General features: G+C 34.9%; 2 protein-coding genes across 8 annotated transcripts in view; both read right to left on the minus strand.

The window, feature by feature from the left end:
* The window catches only part of LOC126761453 (microtubule-associated protein tau), a 67357-nt gene extending 61591 nt beyond the window's left edge, over nt 1–5766 (minus strand). Inside the window, exons 1-2 of one of the 6 annotated variants that reach the window (XM_050477743.1) lie at nt 5656–5766; nt 4270–5171 (exon numbers count right to left, since the gene is read on the minus strand). In XM_050477743.1, coding sequence (XP_050333700.1) covers nt 4270–4615 — 346 coding nt within the window. In that variant the 5' untranslated portion in view covers nt 4616–5171; nt 5656–5766. Of the gene's footprint in view, nt 1–4269; nt 5172–5225; nt 5311–5603 lie in introns of those variants that run through there. The other 5 variants (XM_050477763.1, XM_050477782.1, XM_050477753.1 and 2 more) reach the window with 5 other exon arrangements.
* A 2802-nt stretch (nt 5767–8568) lies between these two features.
* Nucleotides 8569–14634, minus strand: LOC126762075 (myosin light chain alkali). Of its 2 annotated transcripts, XM_050478571.1 has the most exons (6): nt 14527–14634; nt 14321–14348; nt 11610–11915; nt 11317–11403; nt 10620–10666; nt 8569–9085 (listed from the first exon to the last, which is right to left on the minus strand). In XM_050478571.1, exons 1-5 carry the CDS (start codon nt 14527–14529, stop codon nt 10623–10625), a joined length of 468 nt encoding a protein of 155 aa, XP_050334528.1. In that variant the 5' UTR covers nt 14530–14634; the 3' UTR covers nt 8569–9085; nt 10620–10622. The 2 variants fall into 2 exon arrangements, with proteins under 2 accessions (XP_050334528.1, XP_050334535.1); XM_050478578.1 differs by lacking the exon at nt 10620–10666.
* Between the last annotated feature and the right edge of the window lie 734 nt (nt 14635–15368).

Below are 15368 nucleotides of genomic sequence, written 5' to 3' on the forward strand. Positions count from 1 at the left end.
CTCCTTACAGTCATCACAATGCAATTCTCATGTTACAACAATTGACAACAAAGCCATGTTCGCCAGTTAAGCACTTGTCGCTGTCGTTTCCATTTTAGAAGGACACTTGCGCGGTCTCAAAGTCTGACTTATCGGCCACCAGCAGCAAGCGGCTGCGGTGTGACTTTTCTTGGCCGCGCTAGACATTCAGTCTAACCGACTGTCATTTTCAAAGGCACACAAGTACAAATAAGCTCTCATAAAAATATACATATAATTTTATATGCACATATAGACACTTAGAGAGACACATATAGTCTCATGTCCGCACTCACATCACCGTTCTTCAATAACCAAGTGTCATACGTGGTTAATACCTAATTTTCTGGTTGCGTGTATGCGCTTCATTCATAAAAATTCATTATTATTTTTTTTTTTTACTTGATAAATGTGTGCGTGTGTGTCAAGCAGTATACTGTCTGGTATTTATGCCATTCGCTCCATTGCATTTGGCACTGAAAAAAGGGAGTTGGCCCAAGCGCTGTCTACAAACGGGCACATACATGCCATTTCAATTATTAATTCTTGGGATTCATGTACCGTTAAACCGTATATTGGTACATGGAGGCATTCCACAACTGTCTGGGAGGTGATATATGTATATATAATATAACCTCATGCATATAGAAGTACATATGTGTTAGTATGGTTCCTATTTGTATTCATTAGGAGGTTGGTACGTATAGGTGAGGTGTCATAAAACACATAATCATTTATAAAATAAATTATATTTCAAGACTTTCAAGTTTGTACCGTAAACACTCCAAAATTTGTTTCTAATTTTTAGGATATCAAAGCGTTTAGCTGATATCCGTGTTTCTATGAGTGGTGCAAGTCGAAAATGCAGCGTTAGTTAGAGCAGAGGTACGCGATTAAATTCTCTGTGAAACTCGGTAAATCTGTGACAGGGACGTTTGATATGATCAAGCAGCCTTACCCAGATGTTGCTTTAGCAAGAAGTGGTGTGTTTCGATGGCATCAGGCCTTTTTGGAGGGCCGAGAAGAGGTCGCTGATGAAAACCGTGCTGGAAGACCTACGACTTCGACAAACACCGACAATGTGACTCGTGTACGCAAAGTTTTCGAAGAAGTCGATTTTTACTCAACCCAGCTGTTATTCGATCACGGATGCTTCAAAAAGTAAGAATTGTGCGCAGGCATCGAGAACGTACCGCCGTACTAGTAGAAGACCTAGTCAGCCCAATAAAAGCGGGCAATTTAATCAGCGCCATGGTGGAGAGTGGAGCTAAATGAGGGATTATCCAGAAACTCGCAGCAATATTGCTACGCAGCAAAAAGCGGGACGCAGGCGCGCAGATTTAAATCTCTCAATGAGAAAAATGGAACGCCACCCTAAAGTAATGCAAATGCGGTCTCAGGGTGGCCGACGATTCCTTAGAGGGGGGTTTTTAGTATCCTGCAAGTGGCACATACCATTGCTGTGGAAAGGGAAAGGGATGGCATTCTCCTCCCCCTCACCCGCAAAAAAAAACTTAGATTTAACAAGTAAGGAAGAGCTAAGTTCGAGTGTAACCGAAAAATTTCATACTCTTGCAACTTGCAATAATTAAATACATGAAGGTATCTTCAGGTACATAAGGTTTATTAAATTATATGGGGTATAGAGCGGGTTTTCACACGATTTTATTCAATCTAAGAACAAGGATGCACCGTTATAATGAAAAACGCTCTCTTAATTTTATTAAGATAACTCACATATTGGCCGATATATATAGTAAAAGTCACCCGGAAGTTCGAAAATCTTTATATAAGGTATATGGGGGCTAAAGAAGGTACTGATCCGATGGAACCAGTTTTGACACACAGTAATACTATTACTAAGAAAGATTTTTCTCTACATTTCAATTATATAGTATATCTCGCACAATGATCGATATTTTTGGTAAAAATTCAGCTATAAGCACTGGGTTCACATATTCAGTACCTAGGGGCTTGAATAGTTTCGGTTCGATTTGGCCAATTTTAAGACATAAGATGACACACCTCAAAGGCACTATTCATGCAAAGTTTTATCCTGATATAATATTCGTTTATTGATTTCTATACTGGAAAGTGAAAGTTTCAATTGAGATCTTAACACATTTTATGAGAATAAGTCGTGGCTATAGTCCGATTTCGTCTATTTTCACATTGTAACATAAAAATTTCAAAAAATTAGGTTAAAATCGGTCAAGCTGATCTCGACATATACGATTTCACCTAAAAGTGGGCGGTGCCACTTCCATCGAGATATCTCAATTTTTACTCAAGTTACAGCTTGCACAGACGGACGAACGAACAGACAGACAGTCATCCGGATTTCAATTCGTCTCGTTATCCTGATCATTTATATATATTCATATAACCCCAAATCTATTTCGATTAGTTTTACGTGATGCATAACCTCATTCTATTTGCAAAAACCTGTTCTTAAAAATTAAGATCTATGAACATTTCATTATATTCCGTTCGTTACGAAATCATTTTGAATATTTAATACATATTCAAATTAGCAAAGGTATAAAGTATTTAAATATATACTTCAAAATAAATTAATAATGTTATTTAAACGACATTCGTGCTTTCTTTTCCTACAAGATTTTTTCATATTTTTTATTATTTTCATATAATGAAAGTAATAAAGCAAATTGAAGAAATGACAATTTAATTGTTAAAAAAAAGACACTTGGAAGATAATAGCAGTATAAATAATTTTATTATAATTGTTCCGTCATAGCAACATGCATATGTTTATTGCTATATAAGGGTGATTCTGAAATACCATAAAGTTTAACCAATTTTTGTAACAGATTTTCTAAACCTTCACTTTTTCGTCGATTTTAACTCAATTATTGGCGCTTAAAAAATTGTCAAAATCAAAGATAATATCCGAATATTCCAATATATATAAATACATTGGGACAAAAAATAACCCGAAATTGTAAATGACTGGAAAAATCGTTGGCAATGTATTACATTTGGTGGGGATTACTTTGAAGGCAACAAAATAAAAATTCGTGAATAATTAAATACTTTGCGTTTTATTTACAATTTCCGGGTATTTTTTGGCAAAATTTATATATATTTGTACTAAACCTTGTTTTTAGATTAAGAAAAAATTGATTTTATTCACTAATTGATATTTTTTAATTTTATTGAAATTTTTATTTTTTCCGTATTTTAATTTTTGCTTCGTCTTCTTTTTAAATTTTTGCTACCGTTTAGAATAATCTGATTACTATTATTTTTAGACGATAATGTAACACCTTTCTTCTTCTTCTTAATTGGCGTAGATACCGCTTACGCGATTATAGCCGAGTTAACAACAGCGCGCCAGTCGTTTCTTCTTTTCGCTACGTAGCGCCAATTGGATATTCCAAGCGAAGCCAGGTCCTTCTCCACTTGGTCCTTCCAACGGAGTGCAGGTCTTCCTCTTCTTCTGCTTCCCCCGGCGGGTACTTCGTCGAATACTTTCAGAGCTGGAGTGTTTTCGTCCATCCGGACAACATGACCTAGCTAGCGTAGCCGCTGTCTTTTAATTCGCTGAACTATGTCGATGTCGTGGTATATCTCGTACAGCTCATCGTTCCATCGAATGCGGTATTCGCCGTGGCTAACGCGCAAAGGACCATAAATCTTTCGCCGTTGCTCCGTTGCTTTCCGTTGTTGACATCGTCCAACCTTCACTACTAGATAATTCTCACATATGATTTGCAGTATTTTTAGTACTATCCTAATGTACATATGTACATACACACATCTAGAAAGGTATACTTAGTACCGCTATCAATTATTGCAAGCAATTTGATAATTCTAACAGCTTTCAATATCAACATCAATATGACAGCCATACACCTGTACCTGATAAGAGCCGAACATATTTGCGTGAGTAGAAAATTTGCACATTTAGTCAAATAAAAGAAAGTTTAGTCACACAAAAAATAATTTTATCTACCTAGCATTTGTTGAATCACAAAATAGCAATCAATTGGTTGATAAAAAGTGTGTGTTTGTGCTATTTGCGTTTGTTACTTACGAAAGATTAAACAAAAATCGATTTTAAGCGAGCTTATTCAATAACCACTGTTTGCCTCTGGTACACAAATACTTATTTATATATACATATGTATATGCACGTATGTGTGTGTTGCTATTTTTGCAATTCCTTTTAGCACAAATTCCATTTGGACTTTCATTCTGCTGTGTGCAAGTATTCATTTGTTTGCTTACCTTTCTGCTCGGGTTGCGCCTGCTTAACATCCAAAGCCGACACTGGCGGTGTTGGTGGTACTGCTGCTGCGGCGATGGCTGTTACATTGACAGCGGCCGACTGCTGTTGCTCCTTCTGTTGTTGGTAGATTTGCTCCTGTTGATGCTGTTGCTCCTTCAACAACAGCGGCGAGTGTGAGTCATTCACTGTTGTTGCGGCAATCGGCTGTGCCGGTATGCCTGTGGTTGACTCTGTTCTTGTTGTGGTTGCGCCTGCTGCTGCTGCGACCTCTGTCGCTGCCGTACCGTTACTAACAGTAGCTGCAGCTTCCAGTGGCACGGAGCTTTTCTCCAAAATATCCGCCATATTGACTTGCTGCTCGCCACTCAGCGCTTATTATGCGAGTGTGTGTGTGTGGTTTAGAGCGCTCGTTTGCTGGTATGTATGCGTGTGTGTTCTACTTCCGTGCCGTGCGCTCTTAAGGATGCGGTGGGGTGGATTGCGATGCGCAGCGACGATAAGGGACACCCCTTGCAGAAGACGAGTTCTATAATGCGAAGGAATGCGTTGCACTCAGGACTACGAAGCTTCGTCTGTGTATGTATGTATGTATGTGTGGGGGTGTGTGTTTTAATGATTTTGTTTTTACAGTAACAGTACGCAGTGTTATTGTTGTATTTCGCTTTGCGCTCACCCTCTGCTGCCGCCTGCGTCGCACTGGCTCTCACTTCGTGCCTTCGTGGATTGTGTGTGTATCTTTTGTTTGTTGAAAATTTTTTCTATTCACAATTTCTTCTTTAAATTTTAAAGCACTTTTCAACGCGATTCAATTTCGCTTTGCTATTAAATGCACTTTTCTTATGTAACTCTTTCTTTGCTAACAAAACAAGAGGTTTGTATGTATGTATGTACAATTTCGAACCTGTAAAGAAAGCATTATTAATCACCCGTGTTTATTACGCGCTTCATGCACCACCTTCACACCGGAAATTAAATTAACGGTGAGGGTCACTCGCGGTTTGCGTGCGTTCTGGTATACCAACTACCGTTGCCTTTCTGGAATAGTCTCTTTTCAATTCACAATTTGCTACAAATTGGCTATTTTTCCTCGCTGAAACTTTTGTGTATACACCACAACATACATATGTATGTATGTACATATGTGTGTATGCATCTATTTTCCTAAATTTTATTCACACTTTGCTCTGCGCCGCACTGCGCAGTGCACTTTCAATAGTAACTAGTTAGAAACGAAATTCAAATTTCACAATTCACTCACAAAGCATTTATTTGCATATGAAAAAGAAAAAATTTATTTAATATGCACAAAAACGCTCAACAAAAAAAAACTAACCATCAGCAAACTGTAATGAAATGAAAAGAGCAAAAAACACACTGTCACACACCTTAGTGTTGTGTCGCACCGTAAATAGTTGTTAAACCGAGGATGAATCTATTTGGTCTGTTATCTCGTCTCGAACTGATTGCGCGCTGCAAAGAAGAATTTATAATTAACGTTCGAATGCGTACAGCTCGCGTCGCAAGCCCAAAAGCCGCGGAGAACCAATGCAGAAGACATTGCATTTGTGTGAGAGCGCGCACAAAGACGCTTTTGTGGTGAGCTTTTAGTACACGAAAGCCGGTAATGCTGTTAACCAGCGCTGTTAGCAGAGCGGTTGGCGTAAAAGCTGCAACAGCGGCATCTGACGGAAAATGCATGAATGTTTCAAAAATTACTATGTAGAGCCAGGGAACATAAAACAATGAGAAGATGCAAATCGAAATATTTTATGTTTTCTGCTTTGAAGACGATTGTTGAATGGATTATTGAGCATCAGCAAATGGATGCTGATTTTTCGAGCAAAATCATCCTAAGCGAGGAAGCATATATTTACCTTGAAGGGTTTGTTAATCGGCAAAATTGACGCTTTTGGGGTCCTAAGAACCCTAATGTGATTGTTGAAAAAGAGATGCATCCAGGACGTGTCACTGTTTGGTGCGGATTTTGACCTGAAGACATAGTTGGACCATACTTTTTTGAAAATTAGCAATGACTGTTACTGGATATCGCGACATGATAATAACCCAGTTCTTTTTGCCGAAATTGAATGTTATTGATGTGGCCAATATGTGGCTTCAACGAGACAATGCCACATGTCATACGTCCCGGGAAACACTTCCATTACAGCATGAGACATTTCCAGGTAGTGTATTCTATCGTTTTGAAAGCGGTTTTAACAATGCTTCAATTGAGAATCGTAAAGAAATATTATGATTTAGCGTCATTTGAACAACATCGTTCACGAACGCATTCGCAGAAATGCCCTTAAAAAGCAGGAACTTGTAAATAATCAAAAGGATATATCGATAAATATCAAGAGGTATTCGATATGATCTTCACATAAAAGCCTACCGTCGGTGTACTGGTCATCTTCGGACAACGCACTTGAAGCAAATTAAGCCCCATTGATACAATCGTCTTCTTCAGCGATATGCGGTCTCGAAAGCTTCACTTTTATGGATGAAAAAATTGTCACTGTTAAAGAAATTTTTAATAAAAAAAAAACTTCCAAAGACACAAAATATTTTATCCCAAGGGCTCAACATAGTCACTATCCACCTGCTGTAATGGTTTGGTGGGGTGTCTTCTGTAAAGTTATTCCACCTCTTCACTTCAATGGAAGAGGATTTAGAAATGGGGTGTATCACGATTACTATTTATCATTTGATCTTTCTGAATAATTCTAGCTGAAGTCTGTATCGCAATTCCGCTTGAATCAAGAAATGACTATTAGCCTAAACTAGGCCAGGCTGGTTTCTTAAACATTATGCCACTACTTGAATTTCTTTCATATATGTATGTATTAATCCCACTCTGAGTTAGTCTTACCATTAAGTACAGGATTAAGTAATTTAGAACTAAAGTTTTTCCTGCCAAATGGAAAATAAAACCCCCTCCTTCTAATCCAACTCTGAGATACATGACAAAAACAAATCATCAAAGTCATCAACAACAAGCTTGACAAGCCGACTGACAGAGGTAATGCTCGCAAATTCTATGAAAAGATGCGGCGACTAACAGAAGGTTTCAAGACCGGAGCACACTGTTATAGAACCCCCAAAGGTGATCTAGTAACTGGTGCCCAGAGCATATTGAAATTATGAAGAAACAACTTCTTCAGCCTGCTACATGGCAGAGAAAGCATAACACCAGAGTATGGTGAACCCGATTCCTCAATCGATAACGGAAGAGCAGATGTTCCATTGCCCGACCAAGAAGAAGTTTGAATAGCAGTTACATGTCTATAGAACAACAAAGCGCCGGAGACCGATGATGAGCATAGGAATAGTAAGGACCTTTCCGAGCAGTTCCATACCAAACGAGGTTTCAGACACGGCAACTCCCTATTGTGCGACTTCTTCTGCACATCTGAATAGAGAAGATCTTCTACAAGAGCTGGCGTGCCATCGATATCATTGGCCGTAACAGCGGCATTGTTAGTTCTACTTTCTACAGGTTGGACAAAGAATTAAAGAAAATGGGTCTGATCGAGAACGATGGCAAGACGAAATATCCCCTGTCAACAAGCAAACATGCGTCGCATTCGCGGTTTGGCTCCTACGTCAACGTGGACGGTTATAACTTTGAAGTCGTAGATAATTTCGTCTATCTTGGAACCAGCATTAACACCAACAACAATGTCAGCCTCGAAATCCAACGCAGAATAACGCTTGTTCACAAGTGCTCCTTCGGACTAAGTAGGCAATTGGTAAGTAAAGTCCTCTCTCGTCGAACAAATACCAAATTCTAAAAGACTCTCATCATACCTGTGGAGAAAAGTTTCTTTCTTTTGCGCATTGTCCGCGGCGAATACCGCATTCGATGGAACGATGACATTTTAAACCGAACAAATTATTTTTAACTTAGTATTATTCCTAATGAACGTCTATGTCACATTAAATATTGTTACAAAACTAAAAAAAAACAAATTTTTTGCATATTTATTTATATAATAAGAGAGATGAATTTCCATATATATCTACATATGTACATATCAACTTTATATGCGCATATGGAGTTCAGAGAGAGAGAGAGATATTTGATATTTTTTGGAGTCGACTTTGATCACTTTGTTGCTATTGTTGTTAAGTTTTCTTAGTTCGTTCCGTTTTCAAGGAGCTTTGGCACAGAATATGACACTGGTTAGAGTTTTCCAATACCAAAAAAAATTAAATAATATATTACTAAATTCAAAATTAAAAATGTTTATCATTATGTTGTTGTTTCCCTTTCGTTATTAAATATTATATAATAGGAGTTCATGTTATCCGTTTCCAAGTGATTTTATTATAGGTAGTAACAAGTACATTGCTTTAAGTCCTTTTCGTAACGTTGGCCACTCGTGCTTTGTCGTGTTCGCTGTTACTTCACGACATTCTATATATTAATATATTGTTTTACTATATATTAAATACGTTTTTCATGTAATTAAAATTAAATAAATGAACAACAAAATTATTTTCTAATTTTAGTTTTTTTTTTTTGGTTTAACTTTTTTTATATACATAATTTAAAAATTGTTTTAAGTTCTTCATCATTTGTTTTGAGTTTTGTTTGCTTTGTTTTAATATATGCCTTCTTCAAAAGTAATTGCACCACGTTCGCAGTACAATTAAGTGTATTTATAAGCAGAGAAATTAAAAATTTAATTTAAAATAAATATATAAGAGAGAGAGAGAGATGAATAAAACATCTATGGAGAATGGTTGTTGCTATAACTGGTTGTTGGTATTTTTATAGCTGATCTGGTCTATCACACATTCTGGCAAGAAATGCTGCGTGGGAGGAAAGAAAGAAATATATATAATTAGTTGTATGTATTGAAAAAATTTTTAATTTAATAATTTAATTTAATTAATTTGTAAATTTTATATTTTGAGAAACACCCACATAAACATTGTGTATACATACAAACAAAAAGTGCTAAATTTTGTTGTGCACATAAAGACGTGGTAGATAGTGAGGAACTTATACATAATTGATAATATTTGTATTTGGAATTGAATAAGTTTTTGAGTGAAAACTAATGGATATTCCTGATTTTGATATCGAAAATTTTAAGCCCTTCAAAATATTTAACTAAGCGATTTTAAACCGTACAAGAGTATACAATAAAATGTAGAGCAGATCTACATATGTATGTATCTACATATTTACTTTAAATAAATATTTAGAAAAAAGTAAAAAAGAAAACATAATATATGAAAAATAATAATATTCATCCTATCTTATCCTTTAAGTTATTTATTTTTTACCAAAATTTGTAAGTTTTTTTTTTATTATTGGGTTAGATACTGTCTTATTCGAAATTTATGGCAAGTGTCTAAAATTCCTGTTCTCTACCGAAACAGCATCCGAATTAAATGATGAAACCTTTATTAAAAATTCTGAAAAATTATCCAATTTTTTTTATTTTTACTTTATTTTTCTTTTTATTTTATTTCATTGTATTTTTTTGCATTGTTTTATTTTATTTTTTGTTTTTTTATTATGTTGTAATTAATTAAATTTTATTTTTATTTAATTTTACTTTATATTTTCTTATTTTATAATTTTTCTATTTTAATATTATTATATTTTGTTCAATTTTTCAATTTTCATTGTTTTATTTTATTTTAATTTAATTCTATTTTTTAATTTTATTTTGAATTGTAACACTTTATGTAATTAAAATTTAATTTAATTTATATATCTATTTTAGATTTAATTTTAATTTTTACCATAAATTTAATTTTAGTGTCAAATTTAATTTAATTTTTAATTTAAATTTAATTTAATTTGATTTAATTTTATTTATTTTTTTTTTAATTATATTTTATTATATATATTATGTTTTATTTTACATTATTTTGTATTTCATTTTATTTTTTCTATTTATAATTTTATTTAAAATTATTATATTTCATGTTAATAAAATTTAATTTATTTGTTGTTTTTAGTTTTAATTTAAATTTTATTTTATTTCATTTTATTTTCACAATTTTTGTTTTATTAAGAAAATTTCGTAATACAATTATCTTTTAATAATTTTTTATTTTACCTAAAATTTTCTCGACGCGTCGCAATTTATTTTGTAATATTATCTACAACCGCGACTACAACTACATATGTATATGAATACTTTATGTATATAAATAAGATACGTTAAATTCCCAAATTAAATTCTACAATTTCTGCGTACATACATATGTATATGCATACTATACTCCTTTTAAATTTGACCTAATTACACCCCAAACTTAACCCTCCCATTTACACACATATACGAGTTTTGTGTGCATGTGTGCGTATAATTAATCGGGTACTTACCGTTTAGTCGAAGACAACTGGATCGCTCATCATTCTTTGGATGAACTCTGCATGGTGCACACGTTGTGTAAACATAATAATGTGTTTTTGTTGTTGTTGCAGGCATTTTACATACGTATGTGTATGTGTATATATGTATTTCACGCAAGAATTGTGCAATTGTGTGCGCAAACAATCATTCACATTCGTAGGTGGGCGAGCGCGTGTGTGTGTGTTTATGTGTATATGATTGTAAAACAAAGTGAAAGTGCGTCATACACATACATACATATATGGGGAGGTGAGGTGGTGCATTTTTTTTTTTTTTGGTTTTTTGGTGTATTTTTTCCACAGTGCGTTGGGGTTTATTTTTGGATTTTCGACATTCGACGGGCACATAAAACGTAGGTACATATACATAAGTCGACATAGAATGAGAATACATGTGAAAAACAAAAACAAATTTAATACAAATATATGCAGAGACAACATATGGTATAAGTACATATATAATATATAAATAAATATAGAGATTATGTATTTTTTCGGTGAAGGTGAGAAGGTGCGAAATTCAACAAACATAAACATATGTATGTTGGTGAATGACAACAAAAATGATTTTTGAATTTTAAAAATAAACACTATACATAAATATATAGTGCATTATATGTATATGAGTTAGATGAAATTAGAAGAATACTATTTTGCTTCTACTTACGGGAGTATGGAATCATGCCTTCATCATCTTCGGGGTCCATGCAGTCGGCGAACAGTGTCTCAACTTGTTCATCATCCAATTGCTCACCTGTGAGTTGAAGAGTAAATTGTAAACGGTTAAAATATTACTAAAATAACAGTTCAGAGAGCTGTCTAAAGATTTGATCATGGCATGCAATGAAGTTTTAAACTTTCTCTCTTTCAAGAAAACTCAACTAAAACTCCAATTGGATCACTTCTAAGACTTGCTCCCCTACAACTACAATTTAATAGCTAGATGTCAATCTAACTTACCAAGTGACAGGAGGGCGTGTTGCAATTCAGCCAAGAGCATGGTGCCGTCCTCGGCTTTGTCGTACAATTTCAAACATTCAATGAAATCTTCGTAGCAACCTTGGTCCTTCTCCTTCTTAACTTGTGAGTAGATGGGGAGGAATTCTTCGAAGGTGATTTTCTTCTCATTGCGCTTCTTGGTGCCGCCCAATTTCTCGATCAACGCCAAGGTTGGGTTCAAGTTGAGAGCACGGAGGGCATCACCTAGATCGACGGCATCAATGCCCACGCCGGGAGAGCCCATGATTTCGAAAACGAATTCGACATCTGCGAAAAACAGCGAAAAAATTATTAATATTGATTTTTTTTTGATGGAAAATGAAGTTATTTATTGATAAAAGTGGCATAAGTATTATTGGAAAATTGATATTATTTTGACCAGGTCACATCATTTATTTATTTCTATGTACTTTTTTGATTAGAGTGCAACTTCATATCAAGCTTTCATAAAGCTTTCATAGAGCTTTCACAGAGCTTTCACTTTCGTTGCTTTATGCTTAGGTTCAATATGTTATGAAAGCCAACAGGCTTGTAATATCTAGTATTGATTTCCATTTTATTATTTTAACATATTATTGTTTTTTTGTATAAAAGTTCGATGTCTTCAAAGCTTTTAGCATTTAAGAAATTATGCAAATTTAAAAGACCATGCAACTCTCATTAAATTAACGGTACTATAAAAAGATTAAAAAGTATTGTTACTGTAATGATTTTATTTATTTTTACTTTAAATAATTGCGAAAAAGCTTTTTTATAATCAGTTTCATAAGCTTAGGTGAATTAGAATGACTAACAGAAAGCTGATTCTTCTGTAAACAAACATATTCGTCAAAATGATTTTGATGAGGGTGATCCCAACCAAACATTTTTTCAACCAATAACACGGAAAAACTTTCAGATGAGATGAGGTAATGGTATAACTCTACTTTTTCAGAGGGTTTGAGGCAAATTTCAAGAAATTATTAAATACAAATATTCCCACAAATTATGGGAAGATAAATAGATGAGCATTGCACCGCGACCTTCGGTCTAATGTGCCCCCGGGAATTATAGGAAAGCACTTCTCTTAAGTAAATAAGCCGTTATATAAGCACTTAAGTTTCAGTGCGATAACGGTTTATTTTATGAAATAAAAATTTTGAAAAAAGAAGAAATCTTGCATACCCCAACTTCAATTAAATAGACGTCCTTGTCCTACTGCCCTTAAACAAATATAAATGTATCCATTCGATCCATAAAACCTACATATTTCATATGCGTTTCCTCCTTCACGCTAATCAACGAACTTGATCCGTAGATTCAAGACCAACAAAAAAAAAGATATTTATGACACATGCCATATATGCAGCGCACCCCCAACTAATGGGGCCTTCATTAGTATACATTTTGACAGCGCATAGCTAGTGGAATTTCGCTCAGTGTATATAAGCGTGTCGTGAGAAAGAAATCTGACACCCGAGCGTACGAATAGTTGAGCACACGATCGGCTGTATGGACGAGTTAGCGCACCGAACACGCATGCGATTTTTACCGAGTTTATGTCGGTGATTTGTTTTTGTTTGTGTGTATATATACATATGTATAAGCACCTTTGAGTATGTGAGGTATGCGGAATGAAAACTTAATGCACGATTTTTTCCCAAAATTAGAAATGCGTTCGGTGTGCCGTTGCTCGGCCAGCGCCTATTCGTACTATTCGTGTTCACGCATTTACCGTTAGTCTGTGCGCACACATATTAACTTTTTTAAATTATTTCAACATACACATACATTCACTTATACTTTTTTGATCATATACTATAGTATATATGTATATGTATATACATATATATTTCTGCGCTCAGTCCTTCATTTCTAGTTTTTATATTTTCTCTCGTTGTTTTATTTTCGTTCACATATTTGCATTTATTTTTATAATGCCAACAACAGTTGCGCAGTTAGTTTAAGCACATTTTTTTAGCAAATTTATTTTTAAAGTTTTCAATTTTTTTTCAACTTTTTCTCTACGAAAACTTTGTTTTTGAACAAATGAGATTTTTTTTGTGAACACACTAGCGGCATTCAGTCGCACGTTAAAAATAGCACGCAAACGATTGTAAAATTTTTCGTTTCCATTCCATTTCCATTCCGTTTCGTTGGCGTTTCGCTTCGTTTATGCCGTTATGTAGACTTTTTATGGGCACCTTCGTCGCTGAAATACGTAGGTGTTGCGTTAATATGGCAGCGTTTGTCCGTTTGTCATTTGTGGCTATTACCGCTATGTACCGTTGTAACTATACGCTTTTGTAGGTTGCGCTGTATCCAAAAAGCAACAAAAATTGCCTAGCGGCAATTGGTATTCCAAAACTGGTATTCCAAAATTATGCGTCTGCATTGCTCTTTTTTCGAAAACTATACGTAGCCTCGGCAGCCTTTTGAAAGTAACGTTAACACTTTGTACCGTTATGTAAGTATATGCTTCGTGGTTATTTGGTTATGGTGTGTTTATAGAATTTTCATGAGTTAACACCATAAATTTTGTCAAAAAAAGTTATTTGTACTGAAATTACTTTCATTTTAATTTAAAAATATCTTCTAATATATATTTAATTGTCCTTGGAGACGCTTGTATAATCATTTCCAGTAATTTTTATACCACTATTTTTTAAATAACAACTTGTATGCGAACTTACTTTCAATATCACGTTTTGGTAAATCGGCCTAGAATTAGAAGAAATTAAAATATTTGTTACTTTCTTGTTGTTGTATAAAATATTATTTGATTAAAAACGAAAATTTTACATTTGTTCCAACTTTTTTAAGGTTATGTAGGAACAAATGCTTATTATTTTTGTTCTAATTGTGGCGATCCTCAAGCGTTAGAGCAGCAGTCACTCACCATTTTGTTTGTTGGATGAGAAAAAATCAACTAACCCGTGGATGAGCTCTGTCTCGACTGAACGTTTCTCGTCTACAGCACGCGTGTTAGGTACTTTCCTGTCGCTTGGCCAGCCAAAAAGTTTTTCACAATTTTCCCGTTACACATACGAACGTGCAGCAGCCGAAGCCGAGCGCTGCACGATCACTCAGCTACCGATGTGTGCGTGAAATCGCTGGGTAAAACGGGTAATTCGGTTGTTGGGCGGGTAATCGGCTGTTTGAGATGAACACATACACACACACAAAATGAGAGTTGCATATGTATTTGTGTATGCTTAGCATGGCTGCAGTGTTTCGCATATTTGTTGTTGCTCAGTGTTTGCTCATAAAAATTACTTTTCTCTAAAGAAAAATTTTTTTCCCACAAAATATTTTATGTTGCGTCTATACATATCTGTATGTGTGCCTATTTAAGTATACAAAATAATTCAATTTTTTCTAAGTAAAAACACACACACACGCAAACACATTGAGATGCTCACTTGTTGCTGTTGTTGTTGTTTTTGTTATTTGGCAAGGGCGGCATAGCCTACAGGTGATTTACTTGTTGAGCTGGCCACCACAAAATACGCCAAACAATAGCAATAGCAGCAACGAAAGCTACAAAATAGTCGCCACCAGCACCACCACCGCCACCTCGCGTCTCTGTCGACTACGTCTTACGGCATGCTCAGTGGTCGTTGCTATTTTTACTCGGATGCGCATAGGAAACTACATGCAATACATACATGCATATATGTACAGCAGTAATAATCGTCAGCCGTTGCCGGCCTTAGTGTTGAATATCATTGGATATTTGCC

The sequence above is a fragment of the Bactrocera neohumeralis genome, chromosome 2, assembly GCF_024586455.1.
Source record: "Bactrocera neohumeralis isolate Rockhampton chromosome 2, APGP_CSIRO_Bneo_wtdbg2-racon-allhic-juicebox.fasta_v2, whole genome shotgun sequence".
Classification (NCBI taxonomy): domain Eukaryota; kingdom Metazoa; phylum Arthropoda; class Insecta; order Diptera; family Tephritidae; genus Bactrocera; species Bactrocera neohumeralis.

Excerpts from the sequence above, each read along its gene's own strand:
- LOC126762075 (XM_050478571.1), bottom strand. Across the intron at positions 11,916-14,320 it reads ACCAAAACGTGATATTGAAA|ATGTCGAATTCGTTTTCGAA; the intron begins GTAAGTTCGCAT and ends TGTTTTTCGCAG. Across the intron at positions 11,404-11,609 it reads ACACGCCCTCCTGTCACTTG|GTGAGCAATTGGATGATGAA; the intron begins GTAAGTTAGATT and ends TTCAACTCACAG.